At 38.6% G+C, this 22,872-nt stretch overlaps 1 protein-coding gene and 1 long non-coding RNA gene across 2 annotated transcripts; one reads left to right on the top strand and one right to left on the bottom strand.

Annotated features, from left to right (window-relative positions):
* Positions 1 to 1,214: 1,214 nt before the first annotated feature.
* On the bottom strand, positions 1,215 to 22,633 carry NDUFA9 (NADH:ubiquinone oxidoreductase subunit A9). The gene is made up of 11 exons (XM_021382061.1): positions 22,477 to 22,633; positions 18,476 to 18,646; positions 17,621 to 17,718; positions 17,348 to 17,439; positions 12,013 to 12,154; positions 10,577 to 10,679; positions 9,901 to 9,968; positions 9,668 to 9,744; positions 6,073 to 6,168; positions 4,156 to 4,222; positions 1,215 to 1,494 (listed from the first exon to the last, which is right to left on the bottom strand). Exons 1-11 carry the CDS (start codon positions 22,532 to 22,534, stop codon positions 1,324 to 1,326), a joined length of 1,143 nt encoding a protein of 380 aa, XP_021237736.1. The 5' UTR covers positions 22,535 to 22,633; the 3' UTR covers positions 1,215 to 1,323.
* LOC110390650 lies at positions 6,794 to 7,880 on the top strand. Its single transcript, XR_002433807.1, has 2 exons — positions 6,794 to 6,882; positions 7,688 to 7,880. It is a non-coding gene; the product is annotated as an uncharacterized LOC110390650 (long non-coding RNA).
* Positions 22,634 to 22,872: the final 239 nt, after the last annotated feature.

The raw sequence follows: 22,872 nt of genomic DNA on the forward strand, positions 1-22,872 counted from the left end.
CCTCAGTTTGACCAGCAGGCCCTGGTTCAGCCATGCTGGTCTCCTGCCTTCCTTTCCCAGCTTCCTACACTTGAGGATGGAGAGCTCTTGTGCCCCGAGGAAAGCTTCCCTAAAGATCTGCCAGCTCTGCTCTGCACCCTTACCCATGAGGACTGTTTCCCAGGGGGTTTTGCTGACTAACTCCCTGAAGAGCTGGAAATCAGCTTTACTAAAATTTAACATCTTAATTTTACTCTTTGCCTGTCTCATATCCCTCCAGAGCATGAACTCAACCACAGCATGGTCAGTACAGCCCAGGCTGTACCATATCTCTGTACTCTATGTGGTGCTCATGAAACAATTTAAAAATACAAGTTTTTACAGCAGTGTGCAAATAAAATACATAACCCATACATTAAATGAGCACTAACAAAGAAAAAAGCATGTAGTCAAGTAAAAATAATATAAGGATCAAATTATTAATATGCACTTCCAGACTGTCCAGCTTTTTTGTTGAACTGGCAGATATATTTTGAAGTGGATGAACTTACGTTATCAAAAGAAAAATAACCTACACACAAAGGCCAAATCAAACAGGGCAGGTAGCATCAGAAAACTACTTTCGTCTCAAGACCCTACTTCCTCCTAAAAAGGTTGACATTAGCAGCAGTAGGTTTTTGTGGATGAGGAAAAGGTGGAAGCTGTTGAAATTAAAGATACACTTTGCCCAGGAGTTTCACAACAACACAGAAACACTGAAATTCTGATCCTTGGCTCCAGTTAACACCATTATTTAATCAAGAAACTTCTGTGCTTTCCCTAACCTTGACCTTCCTATTCTTTTCAGTCTATTATTTTTCCTTCTTTGTTTTCATCACTTACACAGTTCCAATCTTCACCTCAGATTCCTCCTCCACCATTAGCCTTCTACCTTTGATACCTTCATTACTTGTCCAGTTTGTCCCAGTTCCTTCCCTCTTACTGTCACATCCAAAGGCAAACAGTAGAAAGCTTTGAGGTGAAAATACAAAATTTTTTTGTCACTCATTTTATCCCGGTTCTCAATTCCTTTAAAAGGAGTTTTCCTACAAAGCTTAACTTCTCCCAGTTAATGTGATCAAAATGTTTTTATGCTCACCAACTAAGCAACAATACGTAAACCTGCTTTCACTATCTATTAAAGAATTGTGTATCAGTTACAGTTTCCTGTAAAAAAGACAATGCTGCTGGTAAAAGACAGTTTACATGACTACAATATTTTATTTAGTACATACACAGTTCTCCAAACAAACTAGGTCATACAGAGACAGTTGATGAAGTGTTAAGTAAACACTCATGCAGCTGTTACATGGGATATGTCTTCGCTGGTTTTGCTTCCTCCAGCTCGGCATCCAACCAGCGGTACCTGCGGTGACGGCGAAGAACTTCAATTGCTTTTTGTTCTAGAGATGTTGGTTGAATACCCAGGTCTTCCAAACCAGGGAGATCAGGCAATATCATGTCTGTTGTGTGAAACTTTAAAAAGAAAGGAAAAGAGGGAAGAGGTTGAAAAAAAAAAAAAAAAGAGAAAGAATTAATAAAACGGACATTATACTCAATGCAATTATTCACCTACCAAAAAAAAGGTTTTATATGGGTTTTATGTAGTTATGCCTGAGGTCACATTCATGAACACATACTAGCATAAACCTCTGGTACTAGAAACATTTAAATATGTTTCAAAACAATCTTCTACAAATGGCAGCTCTTCAGAGATTGAACTGAAGTTTCAAGGCTGCTGATGTAAGACTGCTCCCCTAAGAAAAAAAGCGTGCAATACATTCCTGCATCTTGCATTATGAGGGCTGCTTTGAAAGTAATACCTCCTATTTTATTATGACATCAGAGGTGGATGGGGGTGGTATGGCAATACAGGTTGAACCTTCCTACCAATACTACACTACATTTTGTTGCCATGTGACAGATGGCAGCAGAGGTGTGGTCTGATAAAACAGTGACTGAAATGGAAATGTGGAAGAAGGAAAGGTGTGTCGATGAACTGCTCCATGCAGGAAAAATGGCACACAATGACATTCATTGATGCTCACTGAATGTTTATGGTGACCAAAGAGTGGATGTTAGCACAGTGAGACAGCGGGTGGTACATTCCAGCAGTGGTAACAGTAGATCATCTCCACTGGTGTAGAACTTTTACAAAGGTAGTCTACAGGCTCTCAATCATCACTGACAAAAATACAGAGCTAATGGTGGTGACTATTTTGAAAAAAATAGTATTTTGTAGCTGAGAATTGGTTCTACCAAACAGTGTTATTGTGCTCTTGGTATCCATTGTAGTTTCCACGGAAATAAATAGAAGGCATTACTTTCAGAGTGACCTACATATATGAGGTATTAAGTACCAAATGTACCTAGATAGGAGGTACAGATCTTCTGAACCCTTAGCAAAGAGAAAATAAATCTGACTTCAGATTTAGATTCAGGATGAAATAGCTGAGACACACAGTTTCTTCATTCTCTCTCCATCAGGTCTACATACCAGGAAGATTACAGAATTATAACCACAAAATTAGGCTAGATGTGTATGTATAACTACAGGTCACATATGCCTCTAGATCCTGTTTTGTCAAAAGACAGTAGTTCAGCATATGTTTTTCATAGGTTGCAGTTCTCTATGTTTTAGAACAAGGTTCTCCACAGGACAAATATTTGTTACCTTGTTTTCAAAACATAAATGCTTGCACCTTAGGAAACTGGGTTCTCTTGACTGTTATTTCTCAAATGGTCTTTTAATCAGTTGGATATAATTTTGTATATATCACTTAAAGATGAAAAGCTGGAAAAGAGGGGTACAACCCAGCACAGGAGACACATGGAGAAACTCCTTTTTACACTATTCATGCCATAGCTGAACTGCAGTAGTTATGGTGAACTGCTAGAGGTTTGTTTCATGAAACGTAAGTATGAACTACAAAGGCAGCTAGAACTGAAGCCTTCAGGAGGTATTACGCTTACATCCTGGGTCAATATGGTCAGAAGAACTACAATGCCAACTCTAGCATGGGGGAATTTTCAGTGATTTGGAAGTAGAAAAAAGGGTTGCTCTATATCATGAATAAGTTTAAATCCTTTATTATACATACTGTCCACATCTTTTCACAATCATTTCCAAACAGAGTTAAGAAACTGCAGTTTATTTTATATACGGATACATGCAAACATGAAGTTAACTCCTTACGTATATTCAGTATGCATTTCTACATATATAATCAAGTTCCCCCAGATACACGGTTGTCCCAAAATTCTAGAAATAAAGTACTGTAAGTCCAAAATAGGCTACCGACAAGTTTTTTGTCCACCTCCACTCATACACTCTGAGAATTATGAGCTTTATGAGAATTAAGGTAGAAACTTGAAGTTTCAACACATTATGTGTTCAAATAATAAGCAGGAATTCTGGCTGTATGCAGTGCAGTTCGGCTTCAGTTGTTAAAGTGATTTTAATGCAGCTAGAGGTAGAAAACTCACTAATTACCTATAAATAGCATGTGTTGTAGGGGAAGGACAAAAGGAGAGGATCAAAGCATGCAGATCTTATCACTTTCAATGCTTAGAATGTTGCACCCTTTCCCCACTCTACCATGTTACTTCTTGCTATATGACCCTCTCACCAGTTGCTACCGCTTTCTTAAACATTAGCAAAATTTAGCAAAGAATATTAAATGTTCTTCTTCCACCAATGGTAGCAGGAAGACTGCATACTAAATATACCTTCCTAAAAAAAAAATTCCAGATATTCTCTCTCTCTCAGCAAGCCATTCTAAACCACACCAGAGGAATCTCCAGTCTGTTTTGACAGTGTATCCCTCTGCTCTGTAACAGGCCTGGACTAATAATCTGAGATTGTAGAACAGCAGCTGCAGCAGATGTGCTGCAAGAATCCTAGTCATTTTTGATTCAGGTTACACAGAAACACCTCCATAAAATTTAAATTGTTGTTCACTGTTCAAACAGTCTGAAGCTAGTATTACATAATCAAATTTTAACCAGTAAACTGACCAAAATACTATACTATGTGATGTGTACACATCTGAGCATCCTTTAAACACAGAACTAGAAGTTAACAAATACAAAAAGAAACACTCCCCAAGAAGAAACTGAAGGTTGTCCTCCACTTACTCGGTCTACTTTGTCTCGAGTTAACCATGGTTCAAATGGACTGATCTCAAAGAATCTTGCAATTAAGCTGCAATCAGAAAGTGTTGCAAAAATATAGTTATTACCAAGATGCAAAGAAGAACAAGAACTAGTACAAATATTTCTTACTTAACAGTGTACTGTTCTTAAAAGTTACAAATTAAAGCAGTAAGTTCTCAGCTGTGTTTCTGGAAACTTTAACCGTTGCTACAAAATTATTCAATCCCCTACTCCTCTACTTTGGAAGGGAATGGAGAAGCAGATACCTAGAAGCAAAACTGAGTGTTGTTAATGAGACAGGAAAGTAAACACATCCAATCCACCACACATTAGAAGGCGGAGTCTTTCCTTTGCCCTTCCTCCAAGCTCTGTTCCCTTATAGTGCATTCATTAATTCAATTAGCCATGAAGCTCACCCCCATGGGAAAAACATACTTGCTGACAACTAAATCATTTAATAGCCATATAAACAAGATGACAGAATCTAGAGAAATCTGTATCTATAAGATGAGGATTCATGTATTTATGTTTTCAGAAATAAAATTTCCCCTGAAAGTAAGTGAATATGGTAGAGAAAATAAAATAATACTACAACTCCTGCTCAGATATGTAGGGTCAAGAGTATTCTAAGGCAGAATCTCTTAGAGAAATGCTCAGCTGGTAGACTAGGGCAGCATTAAGTTACTAAAAATAAACAGAGCTACTACACTTGCACTCTTTTCTCAAGAACACGAAATAGCACTTAGATTAGCCTGTAAAGAAAAATATATTAAATTCGCCTCATCTAATGGGAGCTAGTAGTAAGCACCCACAGTTAACTTTACAACAAGCTTCTCTGTGTCATTCCAGGCATTCAGAAACAGATGAAATAGCAAGATATTCCAGAATTATTCATCACCAGTTACAGGAATCCAGTGGTGAGTTCTATCAGTAGAATAGTAAGAGGGGTTCTAATACTGGTGACATTTTTAGGTTTTTTTAGTTAGTATTGTACTAAAATGGAGTAGAATCACTACCCAAACATTAACATATGTCAATCAAGCTGAGAGTGATCTTCTGAAACAGAATTTACTATTTCAGGCAGCTCTTCAAAAGCATGTCTGACAATACTTTAAGAGCTAAGCCCAGGCTCAGACTTTCACTGCACTCTTTTATTCATTATTTCTCAGTAGACATGACTCCACAGATCAATTTCTCTCTTGAGTGTCCAAAGGGGACAAAACACGCAACTGCATAAGTTGTTCAGTACTTACAGAGCCTTCAGAACTCATCCACTGTAATGAACTGAAGTGGTGCTATACTTCTCCTTTAATACTTCCTTATTTACTACAATCTTTTAAACTATGCTACTTTCCTCACATGGTAGACAAAATATACACTCACAACAATACTGCTCAAATTCCCAGGCCAACAACTCACTACAAATTTACCTGTTACTGGCTGAAATGAATACAAAAGGACTGAACCAGAAAAATCAAGTCAAGAGCTGACAGTAGTATTACCTTGAACAGCTGTAGAAAAGTGTCAGGGCCCACAGTCACTAGCATACACAGATCTTCCCTGTGGTACTACTAAATTTCATTTAATTTCCTACTGATTGTCTCTACTTAGGACCTTTTACTGATTTCTTGGTTTAGCCACAGCAAGGGCATTTGATACCTCTGAAATAAGCAGTTATGTTTATTACAACTTAACTTTTTATCCACCAACTCATCAGCTGCAGGCCTGTGGCTAGACAAGACTCAAAAACGGCTAATGAGTACATATGCAAAGCTAGTTCCCACTATCCTACAACAATAAATAACAACTGACAGTACTAATGCTAAACAACTAATGCAATAGTTACTTATGCTTCTACGCTGCTTGGTAAGCTCTTAGTGACTGAAGTGTTCGACTTACTGATACAGAGGACGTGGAAGTGGATAAGGAAAAAAAGTTCGAAAAGCCACTGCATAGATGTATTCTACCATGTCATGAAGAAGATACCGATTAGGACTGAAAGAAAAAACAAGCATTATAGTTAAGTAACATATTCTTAAATACTTGCAACATGAGACCAAAAAAAAATAAAAAATCAGAAAAACATCCTCATCACTCTAAGCTAATTCAAGGACCTGTTTTCTTCTATTTAAATTATTAGCCAAGCTTGTCATTTTCCTCACAAAAGCAGAAAACATTTGGGTGAATTAAGTCAGAAAAAGTTAAGAGTGAGAGTAACATTATACACTGCAAGATTGTTTTATCATTGTGTTGGATGTTCTTGCCAAGGCATTGGCAGCAGGGGGGTTGCAGAGGTGGCTTCAGTGGGAAGAGTTCAAAGGCTGCCCCCATGCCAGACACAGCCAAATCCAGTCACAGCTGAGGCCATCAGTCAAGCTGGTGGTACTTTGGGAAAACATATTTAAGGAAAATTCATGTAGGGCAGTACGAGGGGTGAGGGGGGGGGGATTAGGGGAAAATGTGTCATAATCAGACAAAGGGAACACTGAGGTCAGAGGAGGGGGAAGAGGTGCTCCAGGCACTGGAACAGACATACCTCCGCACTCCGTGGAGAAGACCACAGTGAAGGAAGAGAAAAAAATGTGTGGAGAAAGGAATGGCAAAAAGGAACTGTTGAGGACTGACTTGATCTGCCATTCCTACTCCCCTGTACCGCATGGGATATATGAGTTAAGAGTGAAGCCTTGGGAAGAAAATGGTAGAGGAAAGGTAGCACAGTTTTTTTTGGGGGGGTCTTTATTTCAGACTACCACAATCTATTTTAATTGACAACAAATTAGTTTTCCACAAGTTAATTCTGTTCTGCCCACGATAGTAACTGGTAAGTAGTCTCACAGTCTTTACTAGGCTAATCACCGCATTCACACTGAATAAAATATATTCTCTCTGCTTCTAAAGCACACCCTTAGTGTGCCTCCCTCCTCCATATAATGAATGACTCAAATTCTGAATACAAGCCACTCAGCACTGGGACAGGACTGATTTTGTAGAAGCCCAAGTAATATAAGACAACAAGTAATATAAGAAAGATAGCAAGCCAGGAAATAAACAATAAAACTAATAAAGATTTATATCAAGAAACCTTGCATCCTTGGTAGCAAATGATTGCAAGTAAATTGACTGCCTTGAGTTTGTGAGACTAAGAATATGCTGTTCTCTTCAAGAGCAAGATAAATTTCCCAAAAGAATGCATTCACCCTCTGAAAATGGAGGTAAGGCAACAGACAATCTCCTGCACATGTGTAGTAGTTAAGAGAAATATATGCCACTGGTAGTTCCCATTCCTTTCTTGTTTAGATTTCACCTTGGCATTTATGAAGTTACACTACAGGAGTACCATCAGAAACCAAGTTTTTTGCCCTTACACTTTAACATTCTCATACATATACAGAGCTAACATAATAAGCCAATTTTACTTCCATCCTGACAGTTTAAAACCATATACAGGTATATAATATAGCTATACTTAAAAATGTTAAAATAAGGAAATATTGTTCTGTTTATTCCTTTACAGACTACCTTAACAATACAACTTCACCAAGAAAAAAAGTTGCATTCAAGTGTCATTATGCTAACCAGAATACTAGCATGTAGCAAGCTGTACAGTGGTAGCATCCAAGAAAGAAGATTTTACAAGCGGATGAAGCAAAAACAATGCCATGGTCAAGACAAGAACAGAGAATAAAATCTTAATTTATTCAAAAATAGCCCCATAGTTGCCATAGTTGAAACTCTAATCCACTACATAATAGGGGGGAAAATGTTCTTTTACATTAGTATTTTAAACTCAACTGGTTAACTCCTTTAAAAGAAAAGGAAGAAAAATGCCTCATACAGCTTTAGTCAAGGGTTATGCTGTAGAGTTCCTATGGTTTTCCAGCACCAATTTGAGTCTTCAATTTAGGTTATTGTTATTTAAAGCTTTTTCAGTCATTGCTAGGTGCCTGAAATTCTATTCCTTGTAGCAAGAGCCTGGCACCCTTGCTTTGAATTCCCGCCTCTGAGACATGGGTGTTGAACTCCTCATCTTCTGTAAAATGTCAGAAAAAAAAGAGACTTTGAAACTGTAAGAATACATTCAAAGTTTAGCCAACTGCCCTTGCCTTTGGCTGCAGATATTGCTCTACTTAGTGAGCAGGTCTCAATCTCTCCCACTGTTGTAGCAGTTACTTCTGCTGAGACAGTAGTGAAGCTAAAAACAAGTCTCTCCTTCCAACTGCGACAGGCAGTTTTGCATATGTGTTGATCCATATTTGTTTGCCCACAAGAAATAAAACTGTCACTCAAAGGATGTATCATGCATTTTGTGCGTTTTCGCATTGGTTACGTTTTACTCATACCTACATATTTATTCTCTTCAATAATGACCCAGTGATTTGAAAGCAACTTCAAGTTACTTAAAGGACCAAAAGCAATGATAAGGTTAAGAAACAGGTTTCCTACTCTTTGTCAGTTTTTGTGAAGTACTTCAGCCTTATTTAAAAAAAAAAAGTTGAAAAGTTGCTGCCTTTTTCAGAACACCAATATACTATACACCTAACCTGACTACTAGAACAACATCTTCATCAACATTTACAGTCCTGAACAAAGTTACATTACAGGAATGAAAGATGAACCTGAAATGATTTCTGCACTCAGGAATAATGAGCTGTCACAGTAACAGCATCACAAAATGAATATGGAAAAAACAATAAAGTCTCACATAAGCCTTTTGCAAAATCCAGATATCACATGTATTTTCAGCGTATTAAATATAAATAAATAAAAAAAAGTATAAACATAACACAGGAAGACATATCTGAGCAATTGAAAAAAATTGGTGTTCAGCATCACTTCTAACTTGGCTTATTAGCAACTGTTGCTGTTCTTTTTCCCCATCCATGAACCTAATGCTCCTTTCACCATATATATTGAATGGAGACTAATTCTAGTACTACACATTGAAACATGGACCCACGGCATTTGCAAGGTCATTTTTCCTTACTGCTAATTACCTGTTCTGACTTCTGACACTGAACTTCTGTACATAAATACACCAAGGGATTCAATAGTGACTATTCATGGTGATTTCCACACTGTTTTAGCAGCATTTTCGTAGAACCACAGCATGGCCTGGGTTGAAAAGGACCATAATGATCATCCAGTTTCAACATCCCCGCTGTGTGCAGGGCTGCCAACCACTAGACCAGTCTGCCCAGAGCCATATCCAGCCTGGCCTTGAACACCTCCAGGGATGGGGCATCCACAACCTCCTTCTGGGATGATTTATGAACACTACCTATTTCTCTGTGTATCTGTACATAACGTTAAATACAATAGGACCTAAACTAGGATTTTCAGAGTACTCACAGTAAAAGCTTGACTCATTTTTCCTCCCAAAAAGGAGGTGGAATTTATTGCAGCTCAAAGTGTGTGCAGCATGCCAAAAAAAATAATAAAAATAATACACCAAGAAGAAGTACTTCAGAAAATTAGAATTACAAAAGTAACCTACCCAGCCAAAGCGTATGTTTTTCCTTTAGCATCAGGATCCTTAACTGCATTAATAATTGCCTTTGCTACATCAACCACCTGTAAGAAACAGATAATTACCAATAAAAAACATGAATGCATGAATGGATGTGCAATATCCTCTTCAAGAAGTGATTTATGGGGAGAGAGAAAGGGGAAAAAAAACAAACAAAAAAAAGCAGGATATGGAATTTTCTTAGTTTCAGGAAGACTTACATATACTGGTTGCTTCACTGTTTTTTTGCCCAAAGAAATAAGAGGCACACCACCAAACCAGCGCATGTCTAATGGAGAAAAAAAACAACTTGAGAAAAGAAATCTGTAAATGCTTTCAGTAGGCAAATAATTAATATACATTACACTAAAGAATTGGAAAGAATTACCATCCACATTCAGTTTTCCTAACAATCACAGGAAGGCTATGTTTATTGTTCCTCTAGAGTGGTTAAGAGGTATCTCAAATTTCAAGAGAAGCAGCCTCTACTCTGTACTGTCTAGCAATTTTACTGGTGATATGATTCATTACTTTTGCTTCCGTATGAGCCTAGAACAGCCCAGGTCTTTCTTACATTCCAGCATTACAAAACTGAGAAGTTCATTTCAGTTAGGATGACCAGATCTTAGCTCAAGACAATCTAAATAAAAAGTAGTAGTACACAACATTAATCAGCAAAGTTTCATTTTGACTTTGAAAGAATTCAGGATCCACCACTTCATCACAAGATGAAAATTTATTATTTTTCTGTTACACATCTTTTGTTAATGAAACACTGTACATTTTTTTTTAATCATAAGTGTACCTCCACTTTTTAAAAGCAGACTGCTTTTTCCCTCTGATCTCTACAGAGGGGTATACAATGAGATATAGGTTAATTATTTTAGGAATACATACTCGCATAGTGATTGAGAAATCGGTCCTCTCTCCCAAACATCTCAGAGGGCTTCATAATTATAGCATCTGGAAATTCTTCCCTTACTGCTTTCTCTCCAACAGCCTGTCATTCAATTAAAATAACCGTATAAATTAGATCCATTCTGAGTATGTCTAATAAAGATACCTTTTCAGAATTTACTGTATCTTGACCATAACATTCAAGGACATAGCATTAGTAGTAGCACAAAATGATTGGTATCAGAGTTATCTGGTCTTTGAGATGCTTTGCTAAAACAAGTCTCACACACTGTCCCCAGTGTACCATAAACACACATATAATTTATTCTACTTGAGTTACAATGCAATATCATTAGTGAATGGATGCACATCAAAAGCATCGAAGTTCAAAAAGGAAGCAGCTCTCTAGTTTGTGACAGAGGATAGTTTGGAAAAAAAACAGAAGGTTAAATTGGTCTCTACTATGTTGTTAGAACACTAAAGCACTGCTGAAATAGAGTGGAAAAAAATTCAGTGGCACCAATCTACTTTCCACATGAGACTGGTGAATATAGTTAGTCCTAACTATCCTATAGAGCCATTACACAGAGAGCTACAAAATTTTAACCCTGGTTTTAGAACAAAAATTCTATTATAACAGGCAACAGAGTCCCACATGCAGGACAAAACAAAAATAGCTGAAACTGGGACAGGACAACAGCTATATAAAAAGACAAAATTAATAGTATACAACTATACCTCCTAACAAGGAAAAAATAGAAGGTCAAAAACAGACTTTCACATTTTTGTGCAAGAACAGGTAATAATTTCACTACAAGGGCCTGTAATGGTGATGCTAAACTGGTTTTGTTGGATTAATTTTGATATCATCTACTTACCTGCATTTGCTAGGTCATTTCAGCCTTAGATGTTAAGCTTGATATCAGACTCTAAACCATCAGAAAACTATTTCTTAACAACAGTAATTGTAGATGCAAAAATACTCAAGTACAGAAAATAGGACTAGTTTTCAGAAATACAGCATCTATTTCCCTTCAAAGCACATTAAGTACTTAGGAGGATTTCTAGCCCCAGTGACCATAGTAACACAAAAATTCCTCAGCTGAAGAAAATATGCCATAGAATCATAAGGGTTGGAAAAGATGACTAAGATCATGTTGTCTGAACATTGACCAATCACCACCATACCCACCATGTCCCTAAGTGCCACATCTACTCTTTTCTTGAAAACCTTCAGGGACAGTGACTCCACCACTTTCCTCAGCAGCCTGTTCCAACACCTTACCTCACTTTTTGATAATAATTTCTTTTTAATATCCAATCTGATATATAGTAAATTCATATGCTGATTTCTTTCAAAGAGACCTAGTTGAAAAGAAAAAAAAAAGGCAAAAGTAGGACATCTGAGAATACATTCAAAAGGATTCTAGACTTACTTTACTCCTCAGGTATTTGGAAGGACTCTTCATGCTAGCATTTAGGTGAGAGATATGAATGAGTGTTTCCACACCAGCCTCTCTAGTTATCTGGGCAATACTTCTAGGAATATTTACAAATTCATCTTCAAAACTGAAGTTTCTAAAACAAAGCAAAAACAAATTTTAAATTTAAGAGCAACTGAGTGGTTGCTTACTAACCAGTAACAGCCATCACACATTACCTCAATGTATTTAAAAAAAAACAACCATCTCTATGCTCTTTGTTAGGAAGTTTTCCTTTTGCAAGCAATTCTTCATGTAAAATGTACATGAGACAAGGGAAACACAACACAGAACTTCAGCTATAGCAGTAGTACTACCTGCTTTTTCATCTGGCAAGATTAAATCAGCATGAATTACAGAATCATAGAATTACTAAGGTTGGAGAAGACCACCAAGATCATCCAGTCCAGCCATTAACCTATCACCACCATGCCCACTAAACCATGCCACTCAGTGCCACATTTACGTGTTTCTTGAACAACTCCAGGGACAGCAACTCCAACTCCCTGGGCAACCTGTTCCAACACCTCACCACACTTTCCAAAAAGAAATTTTTCTTAATATCCAATATGAACTCCTCTGGTGCAACTTAAAGCCATTCCCTCTCACCCACCGCTATTTATCTGGGAAAGGAGGTCAACCACTATCTCACAACAACCTCCTTTCAGATAGTTGTAGAGAGTGATAAAATCTCCCCTGAGCCTCCTCTTCCCCAGACTAAACAACCCCAGTTCCCTCAACCACTACTCACATAATTCGTGTTCCAGAAATGTAACCAGCTTCCATTCCCTTCTTCAGATGTGCATGATGGGCATCAACATCTTTCTCATAGTGAAGGGCCCAAAACAAATACAGTGGCCTAACCATTGTCACATACAAGGAGACTATCACTGTCCTGTTCTGCTGACTATGCTATTTCTGATACAAGCCAGGATGCTATTGGCCTTATTGGCCACCTGGGCACACTGCTGACTCATGTTCAGCTGGCTGTCAACTAACACCCCCAGATCCTTCTCCACCATGCACGTTTCCAGCCACTTAGTCTCAAGCCTGTAGGATTGCATAGGGTTGTTGTGGCCCAAGTGCAGAACCTGGCACTTGGTCTTGCTGAAGCTCATAAAATTGGCCGCAGCTCAGAGATCCAGATCACTATAGGGCCTTACTACCCCCACGCAGATCAACACCTCCTTCCAACTTGGCATCATCTGCAAGTTTACTGAGAGTGCACTCAATCCCTCTGTCCAGGTCATCAATAGAGATCTTGAACAGGACATGCCACAATACTGACCCCTAGGGAACACCACTAGTGACCAGTCAACAGCCAGATCTAACTCTATTCACCACCACTTTCTGGACCTAGCCATCCAGACAGCATTTCACCCAGCGAAGAGTACACTTGTCCAAGCCATAAGCTGCCAGCTTCTGCAGAATACTGTGGGATACAGAGTCAAAGGCTTTACTAAATTCCAGGCAGATTACATCCACACCCACGAGGCCAACCATCTAGTCACAGAAGGAAATCAGGCTGGCCGTGCAGGACCTGCCTTTCATGAACCCATGATTGCTAGGCCTGGTCCCCTGGCTGTCCCACACATGACATTTGACTGTATTCAAGACATGCTCCATGACCTTCCCCAATAAGAGCTCAGGCTGACACATCTGTAAATCCCCAGATACTCCATTCAACCCTTCTTGTAGAAGGACATCTGTATGGGAACTGTTAGGTCACAACTTGAACTGGTGATTGAGGACCTGGTGAAGGGGTGTGGCTGTCCCAGGGAGCACAGGCAAATTGTTTGCACCTGTGCTTACCATGTGACCAGAAGGGGGGAACCCAGGGTGGAGCCACCCTGGATTCATGCAAAGGCCAGCTACTGAAGGGAGAGCATCTCTTGGACCTAGGCCTCTTTCTGAGGAGTGCTACATATCCAGAGATCCCCTTCACCAGTTGGTGGGAGTCCAACTTTTCTTTCTATATGTAACTATTGGCTTACCTGTAAATACTTTGCCTGGTATCAACAAGAATCTGTCAGAAGCAATTTCACTCCTTCGTAAGCAGAACAGCACCATATTAGCAAGTATCTAGTTGACTGGGACCTCCCTAGTTGACCAGGACTACTGACAATGATAGTGGCTTAGCAATCACTTCCACCAGCTCCCTCAGTACCCGAGTAGGTCCCATCTGATCCCACAGACTTAAGACAGTCCAGATAGAGTTGCAGGTAACTTTCATCCTCAGTTTTGAGGGGTTTATTCTGCTTCCCATCCCTGACTTCCAGCTCAGGGAAAAGTCCTCTTTGCCCATTTGTCAGCAACAAATACAAGGCCCTCCCCGAGTCAAAACAAATTATTTAGTAATTTGAGGAAATGTTGCATTTCAAGATCTGAGGAAAGTTGTCTTTTCAAAACACCTGTTTGAAATCTGACTTAATTTGATGCACTCAATCATATTACAAAGGAACCCAAAAATTCTGAGTAGCCTATGTTATGACAGATGTTAGACATTGGGAAAGGTTACAAAAACAGACCAAAGAACTGACAGGTGCTTATGCATATAGAAAATTTTATACTAACAGAATAGTTACAACTGTTTCACAGCAGCTGTAAGGAATTTCAGGGGAAGCATGCAGAAAACAACTCTTCTCACTTCATAGCATTCAAAAGGGGGGTGTGTCTAAATTTGCAGAGCTCAATTGTAATCTTGTTTGCTATTTGATCAAGAACAATACAGAAGCTCAATCTCCAAGCAGAGCTAACACAAAAGCTTTGCAACAATCAAAATTTCTTCCAACTACCCCAAGACTGCAAGAAAGAAAACTGGCTTCTCGTGTTTTCACACTGACCTTGCAAACACTCCACAGTACTCAGATTCTGAGTAACAAACGTCTTGTTCAAGTTTCTCTCCCGCTGTTCTTATCTACCCTCACAGGTCTTCAGAGCCCACTGAAGTCTAAAGAAAACTTTAAAAAGTTATTTTGTACTATTCAATAGCTAATAGAATCCCGAGAACCATTACTCCTGTTCTACTCACAAAAATATATTCTAGAAATATGCCAGAATAAACAACATCTCTCCTGTAACTATGGAGTTTTGAAAGACAATAGTATACACAGACCACACTGCATACAAATACTAGCAAAGGAAGAACACCTTTAATGGCAGGCTTTACTTTTTTTTCCCCCCCTTTTCTTATCTCCACTTCTAATCATAATCTTTTTTCCTGCTTATGTCTTCCATAGAGTTTGGGATGATTATGATGGTTAATCTGACCTCAAGTTTAATAGGCCACAGAGTTTTATAGCAGGATTCCAGCATCACCACTGCTATCAACATGGTAGATAAAAATATATGATAAGGACTTATAAACAACACAAATTCTTATAAGCAAAACAAATTCTGGAAAAACCTAGAAGTCTATAAGGTGTACTAAAGAATCCTCTACTTTTGATGCTGCTGAAACTAAACAGGGCAACAAGATTTGTTTTGCTTGTTTATTTTTACTAGAATTAAACTTTTTGTTGTTGCCTCACTTTCACTAAAAAAAGGAACCCTTCCTTACATAAATCATGCTTTTAACATGAGTTCATAAATTTTGAAAGAAGAACTGCACATCTAAAAGATAGAGGGAGATTATATTGTTCTTCAGTCAGCGTTACAGACTTTTTCCCTTCACTCCCAAATGAAGATGACATTACTTCTGTTCTAACAGCAATATGAATTTAAACTTTTATGTTCACAACTGATTAACAACATATAATAGTCTAGAAAGGCTAGTTTTGTGTTTGTTTTTTTTTTACCTATACCAGAAAGTCTGAAGAATATATAAAAGGAATTAAAAACACGGAATGACTGAATTGTTTGTGTTGAAAGGGACTTTTGAAGGTCATCTAGTTTAACATCCCCACAATGAACAGGGATATCCTACAGCTTGATCAGCTTGCTCAGAGCCAGGCCCAGCCTGACCTTGAATCTGCCCAAGGATGGGGCATCCGCCACCTCTCCGGGCCACTTGTTCCAGTGCCTCACTAACCCCACCATAAAAAAAAAAAAACAACCTTACATCCAGACTAAATTTCCCCTCTTCTAGTTTGAAACCATCTCCCCTTCTCTTATTGCAACAGACCTTGCTGAAGAGTCGGTCCCCTTCTTTCTTACAGACTCCCTTTAAATACTAAAAGGCTGCCATCCAGTCTCCTCAGAGCCTTCTCTTCTCCAAGCTGAACAACCCCAGCTCTCTCAACCTGTCCTCAAAGGGGAAGTGTTCCATCCCTCGGATTCATTTCCTCCTTTGGACCTTCTCCAACAGGTCTGTGTTTCTCCCGCACTGAGGACTCCACATCTGAACACTGTACTTCAGGTGACATCTCATCAGCACAGAGGAATTAGATCACCTCCCTTGACCTGCTGTCCATACTTATTTTGATGCAGCACAAAAACATTGTCAGATATACAAAGCTTCAGTTAAGTTAGATTGGATGGGTTTTCCTCAACTAAACTGTAACAGATTCCAACAGTGGGATAAGGAGCTAAGAGATTATCAGAAAAAGAAGATGACTCTACAAGTTTGAATGTAGTATCAAAGACTCTCCCAGAAGTTATATATGATACTTGACTAGACAAGAAACAGCTGAAACAGGTACTTGCCAAGAGATAAACCATTTTAGGAAAAATAATTGTAGAACTTGACATAATGACCAAATGACTGTTCAGAAGAAGAAAAAGTGCAACAGAGACTTTAAACCTGTAAACATCCACAAAATTGAGATCAACATTTGATTGTATGTCATTTTGCTACCATGGCAGACAAAGGCAAACCACAAAGTTAATTTGTTTTTGTCTTCGACAGTTCTGCACAAACATGGTTATAAATAAACATTAGCTAGAGAACAGGAAAATTATAGTAGCCTACAATCAATAATCACCCCAAAGTTACAGGATGAAAGCTCACTTTTCTAAGAAGATAAAGGAGCTCACAGAAACCTGCAAACCTCTGCCAGACATAGAAAGGCACTCGTGAAACATCACAAAAGCAGTAAATTTATCAATCAACAGAACAAAAGGATATACTAGAAAATTACAGAAATAATTTACTTCTCAAGAGCAGATTCTAGTTAAACATTTAAATTGGAAGAACTCCTATATACAAGATTTCAGTTATGCCTTTTCATAGAGGGCAGAAATAATGTCAGTGTCACTGCATACTGCACACGCATGTAAAAAAGTGGCTATAAAATAAACATTTGTTGCAAATCTATGCACATAAGGAAAAAAAATGAAAAAAAATTATTACTTTGTTTCCCATTCCTTCCCAACAAGATTAATGACCACATTGCTGTGCTCCAGGGCTCTTCGGATACAATCTTTGTCCTTACAGTCCCACTCCTGTAACCAAAACATCAGATGGGAAAGAGATGACATAGTGTGTAAATAGGCATAAGAAAACTTTCACACCATTTCCATATTGAGGCTAAGCAATTGCTGGAGTTGTGAGTTTGAGAATGATTAACAGACTTCCTTGTATAACAATGGTATATTTGATTTGAAGCCAAAACAGAAGACTTACTAAGAAGAGAAGTTGCCCCAGGTCACCCATCTGTCGCAGATACATGAGGTCATACTGATCACAGCGATAAGGTACGATTACTTGAGATCCAATGCGACCTAAGCATTAAAAAAAAAAAAAAAATCATTTATCTTAAACTACTACATGCCTAAACAGATAAAATTAGAACGTACAGCTTTTTTTTTATTCCTGGCATTGAAGCACAACACAACCATCTTGAGCAGTTATCTGCAAAGCCAAAAGTAGCAAAGAAGCAATTTTTGAATTTAAAACATTATTTCAATTCTTAAGCTAGTAGATACTTGAATGATTAAATAGCTTAATAGGCTTGTAAGACAAAAACCAAAAACAGAGTGTATGCTATAAATATACTATGATATATAGAAACATGTCACGTCAAAGGATATTTGCATTTTTAAAAGATGTATAGAGAGGAGAAAGAAAAAAGCAGAAGAGCTACTTCCTAAAACTCAAATTCAAAAGATAATTCTAAAGAATTCCAAACAAATTCCTGCAAATTTTAACTATAAATTCCTAATAGTGCCAACACCAAAAGAATCAATACTGATTCCACATACTGGAAAAACAGTATGTGAAGGAGACTGATTGATCTTAATGACTATAACAATCTTCACATACTTCTGAATTCCCTAGGTTAAAACACTTTTTACTAATTGCCACATCTTGGCAATAATCAGACCAAATACTATGAAGGAATCACAAAAAACATTTCAGCATTGCTGCATTTTTAAGAACCAAAGTACTACAGACTTCTAGATTGTTCTGTAACCTGAAGAAAAACTGGCATTTGGTTAAGCACTTGAACTATGAATTGGCATTCCTCAAGAACGTTACCTAAACGATTGACAACATAACGCCCGAGGAAACCTGTAGCTCCAAAGACAGTGGCCACAATGCCACTAACAGAGGATCGTCCACTCCTTCCATGAGGGATCACTGCGTGATGAACTTGGTGGTGCTGCTGCAACCCAGACGGCACTGTGGATAACACAGAAATGCCAGAGCCTACAACACAGAATGGGAGAGAGCATGTGAGATAAGCTGAAATGTCAACCCAAAGTTTCTTCTTTTTTTTTCCTCATTACAGACCTACTTTATTTAGCCTCTGCTAGGTAGATCTACCATGTCAGGCAATTTCAGAGACATCCGAATATGTCAGAGAAGCTTGAGGGAGATGCAGATTTAAAAAAAACAAAACAAAAAAACCCACCAAACTAGAACAGAGAAGGGAGCAGTCTAAAGCTACTGGCTTCTAAACAGAAAATGAAACTTAATTGGCTACCATAAGTATTTGATGTATGAGGGGAGAAAGAGAGGTTAAACAAATAAAAACTACATGATACATATAGGTAGGTCTCACCTGAGTACGCTCCTAGACCTGGGAATTATGAGATAAAAACATAAGAATCATTACAGATGTGGTTAACCAGACTTTTTACTTCAGTCTAAACACCGCAAACTCATGTTAGAGGAGAGAACAGTCCTCCTACATCACAGCTCTGGAGCATGGGAAAAATGAACAGATGCAAAGAGCCAGACCCATGATGCACAGAGCATTGACTCAAAGCTGTTTCTTTTTTTCCAAACAAGATATGGAAAGCTGAAAGCCACAGAAACCAGACGTCACTAGGATATTGATATAAATTGACAAGCTCCAAGAGGAAGTTTGAAAAGAAACATGTCCACTCCAGTCACGTTAGCCAAAAAAAACACAATCTGCTTGTAAGAGATTTTTTTAAAATTAGAAGAGTTTAATGCTACTACGCGTCCATGATCATAAAGGAACAGATGAAATGTAGAGTACCTAAACACACTATAGACATAACTGCTGTTAACAAGAGCAGACTATAGCAGCTATCATTGAAAAAAAATAAGAAAGCCAGTAAACGACCTCCCAACTTCTAAAAGATCATGCCCATGCAGCATTTTCCAGATAAATTTAATCTTTCCAACATAAGGCTAAGTAAAAAGAACCATAGAGAAAAGAACAAGACAACTTCTGATTATGCATTCTGATACACATTGGGACATTTTTAAAAAACCACCTATACACAGGAGGAGCTAATTTTGTTCAATAATAGCTAGGTATTGCCAGTTAGACAGTGGCACGAATACCGTAAGCATGATGTTAAGAGATAAAAAGTGCACTTGGAGATAAGTTATTTATGTTATTTGATTTAAACTAGAGAATCCAGCAAGATCTTAGTGCCTGAAGGTGCATCTGCACCCAGAAGTTTGCCTCTCTCTCCTCTCTTCATATCCTACAAATTACAAAAATCAAGATACCATAGTTCCAACTTCAGTACAAAGGCAATTCCACACCCTCTTAAAGAAACAAAGTAATCAAAGACACATTTGGACTCAAAATTGCATGTCAGGTTTCTAAAGTATCACAGTAGGTTCATATTAAGCTTCACAATATCTCAAACTGAACTCTAAGGCATATGCTAATTTATCACTACCATTATCTACTGCTTACCTTCACACTGTCTTTCCCACCAAAGTCTTTGTGTTCTTCTCAAGAGAACTACAGGGAAGGTTGTCACAGAATCATAGGGGTTGGAAGGGACCTCTAGAGATCATCTAGTCCCACTCTCCTCTCACCCTACTAAAGCAGGTTCCCTTCAGAAGGTTCAGAAAGCATCCAAGCAGGTTTTCAGTATCTCCAGAAAAGGAGACCCCGCAATCTGTCCAGGCAGCTTGTTCCAGTGCTCTATCACCCTCAAAGTAAAGAAGCTTTTCCTCATGTTCAGACAGAACTTGCTGTGTTCCAGTTTGTGCTTATCTTAAAGACATAATCACGCTATTGTTGCAACGCTACCTGACACAAACTATACAAATACACAACGTACATATATTTACATAAGTACCTTACTTCATAAAAAAAGCTTCATGAAATCTTGTCTCGCTAACTTCTGAAAGTATTACATTATGCAGATTTCCTGGTTTTGCAAAAACAATGTCTAAAGATGTATCCAAGTTTTTATGCTCAAAACACTTTGGGAAGAGGTTTACTTTTTTATTTATTTTTTTCAAAAAAAAAACAACAACAACAAAGTAAACTTGCATATGTAAGCAGGACTGCATACAGAATACTCTGTACAGAATTAAGCCCGTAGCAATGTAACTGGTGCCTGGAAAGTGGAGACCAGCTAAGCGCAAGTGTAGAAGATACTACAGAGGTAGACAGCTGGATGAACTTGTTGCCTTCATTCTTGCAGTGTTTTAACAACCATTTTTTGTTATTTAACTTATTACTAGGAGAAGGAAACCCACAGAAAAAAAATTACTGAGTTCTTTACAGCCAGCTGGATTCCTTCAATTATACCAAAAAGCTGCAAAGCATGCTGAGATGTTAAAAAAAAAATCTTGATGACCAATTGTTCTTCTCATTACTTTGTCCACATAGATTTCTCTTATCCAACAGTTTGTTAAAAAAACCACCAACAAAAAACAAACAAACAATATCCTACTTACAAAATTAACAAACACTATCTTTGTTACTTTTCACTAGGAACATTTCAGACCTTACAATGTAAAACCTAAAGGAAACAAAATTATAGTCCAGTGTGATCACCTTTTAAATATACTATCATTTAAGAGTTCAATCCACATAAGAAGAACAAGAAAGTCAATCTGGAAAATTTGTACAAGCATCTTCCAACTACTTTATGGCTTCTTCGCTGTTATTTTTGCAAAAATTACCTTCATAAAAAAATATCCAGTTATTTCTCCCACCTTGTACACACCACACCTGTTCCTTGTCTTACACCGAAAATTCTTTAGTGCTGTACACCTTCTGGTGTTCCATAATTACACAAAAATTGTCACAATTTATCACCACCTATGGTCACATGATCAATTATTGAAACACTAAAAAAAAAAAGAAATAAAAAATGAAAATAAAAAGGTTGAGTTCTACAGACATCAATGAGACTCAAACACAGCAAACTAGACTTACACTAGATTTACAACCAGTAAAGGACCTTCTGTATGGCATGCAGCCCAATCAAAATGCAGGACAACACAACTTAAGAGCCTCATACAGCTTTCATAAGCCATGTTAATATTTCCAGACTAAACAGCTCTGCTTAAAACTTTTTGACCTACTCTCATGCATAACTCAGACTTGCCTAGGGATTCCCTCCCCAGAACAGCAGGATTCCACCTTCATCACTAACAACAAGGTATCCATCACTAGAATTACAGCCTATTTTTACAATCCTTATCTCATGCAGTTCATGAACAATTATTTGAATCAAAATATTGACAGTAAACCACAACCATACTTTCCTGAAGAGACACACTGCTGCAATTAGAAGTGCATTAAGCTCCTAAACTTCTATCATGTGATTAATTCTATTTGGTTTCTCCCACTTCTTACAGCAAAGGCGCACATAGTAAATCCATGTAACTGTAAGCCGTTCCATTTTGATACCAGAGATCCACATCCAAACATTCTATTTGCTGGCAGTTCCAGCAAAAAAAAAAAAAGAAAAAAAGCTTACCGCCAGCCAGTACCCTAGCCGATCCCCTGCTACCCTCTGGGCTTCAAAGCACAGTATCATAAAGATCGAAAGCAGAAATCCAGACGCTTCTGCCATGAACGCCCGCTAGGGCCAGGCCAGCTCGCTCCTTCATACCTCCTCGGGGAACATCACAGTACGAACGTGGTGGCCGATAGTCTGGGGCCGATACGGCAACGCGGAGCGCACGCTCGAAGCGCTGCGGAACTCACAGACATCCCCAACCCTGCCGCAACTTTGAGCCATAGAAGAGAGACCAGAAGGGCAGCCCAGCGGCCAGCGCCGCTTTGAGGCGGCGGTCACACTCACCTGCCCTTGGCAGCAAAAGGCCACGGGAAACCCAAGCGCAACGACCAGCAACCACCATCTTGTCTCACCCACAACTCACCGCGGCAGGTGACGTACGCGCAGGATCAAACGCAGCCCTAGCGCGTGCGCAGAAGTACTGACCTCTGAAGAGACGTAAGAAAGAGCTGCGCAGACTCAGCCTAGCAGTGCTTCTGAGGGCAGCGCAGCGCTGTCTGCGTCCGTATGCCGCTCCGCAGTGGATTATACGGGATTTTATTCAGAACGAGAGCCGCCGAGGGTGGCGGGGGTAGTAGGGAGCTCGGGCAGCCCAGCGTTTGGACTCGCAGCTATAGATTGTGGGAGGAAATGACAGAAGCAGCCAAAGGACAGAAATTGGAGTGGAAGTACAACCCTCTG

The sequence above is a fragment of the Numida meleagris genome, unplaced genomic scaffold, assembly GCF_002078875.1.
Source record: "Numida meleagris isolate 19003 breed g44 Domestic line unplaced genomic scaffold, NumMel1.0 unplaced_Scaffold165, whole genome shotgun sequence".
Lineage (NCBI taxonomy): Eukaryota > Metazoa > Chordata > Aves > Galliformes > Numididae > Numida > Numida meleagris.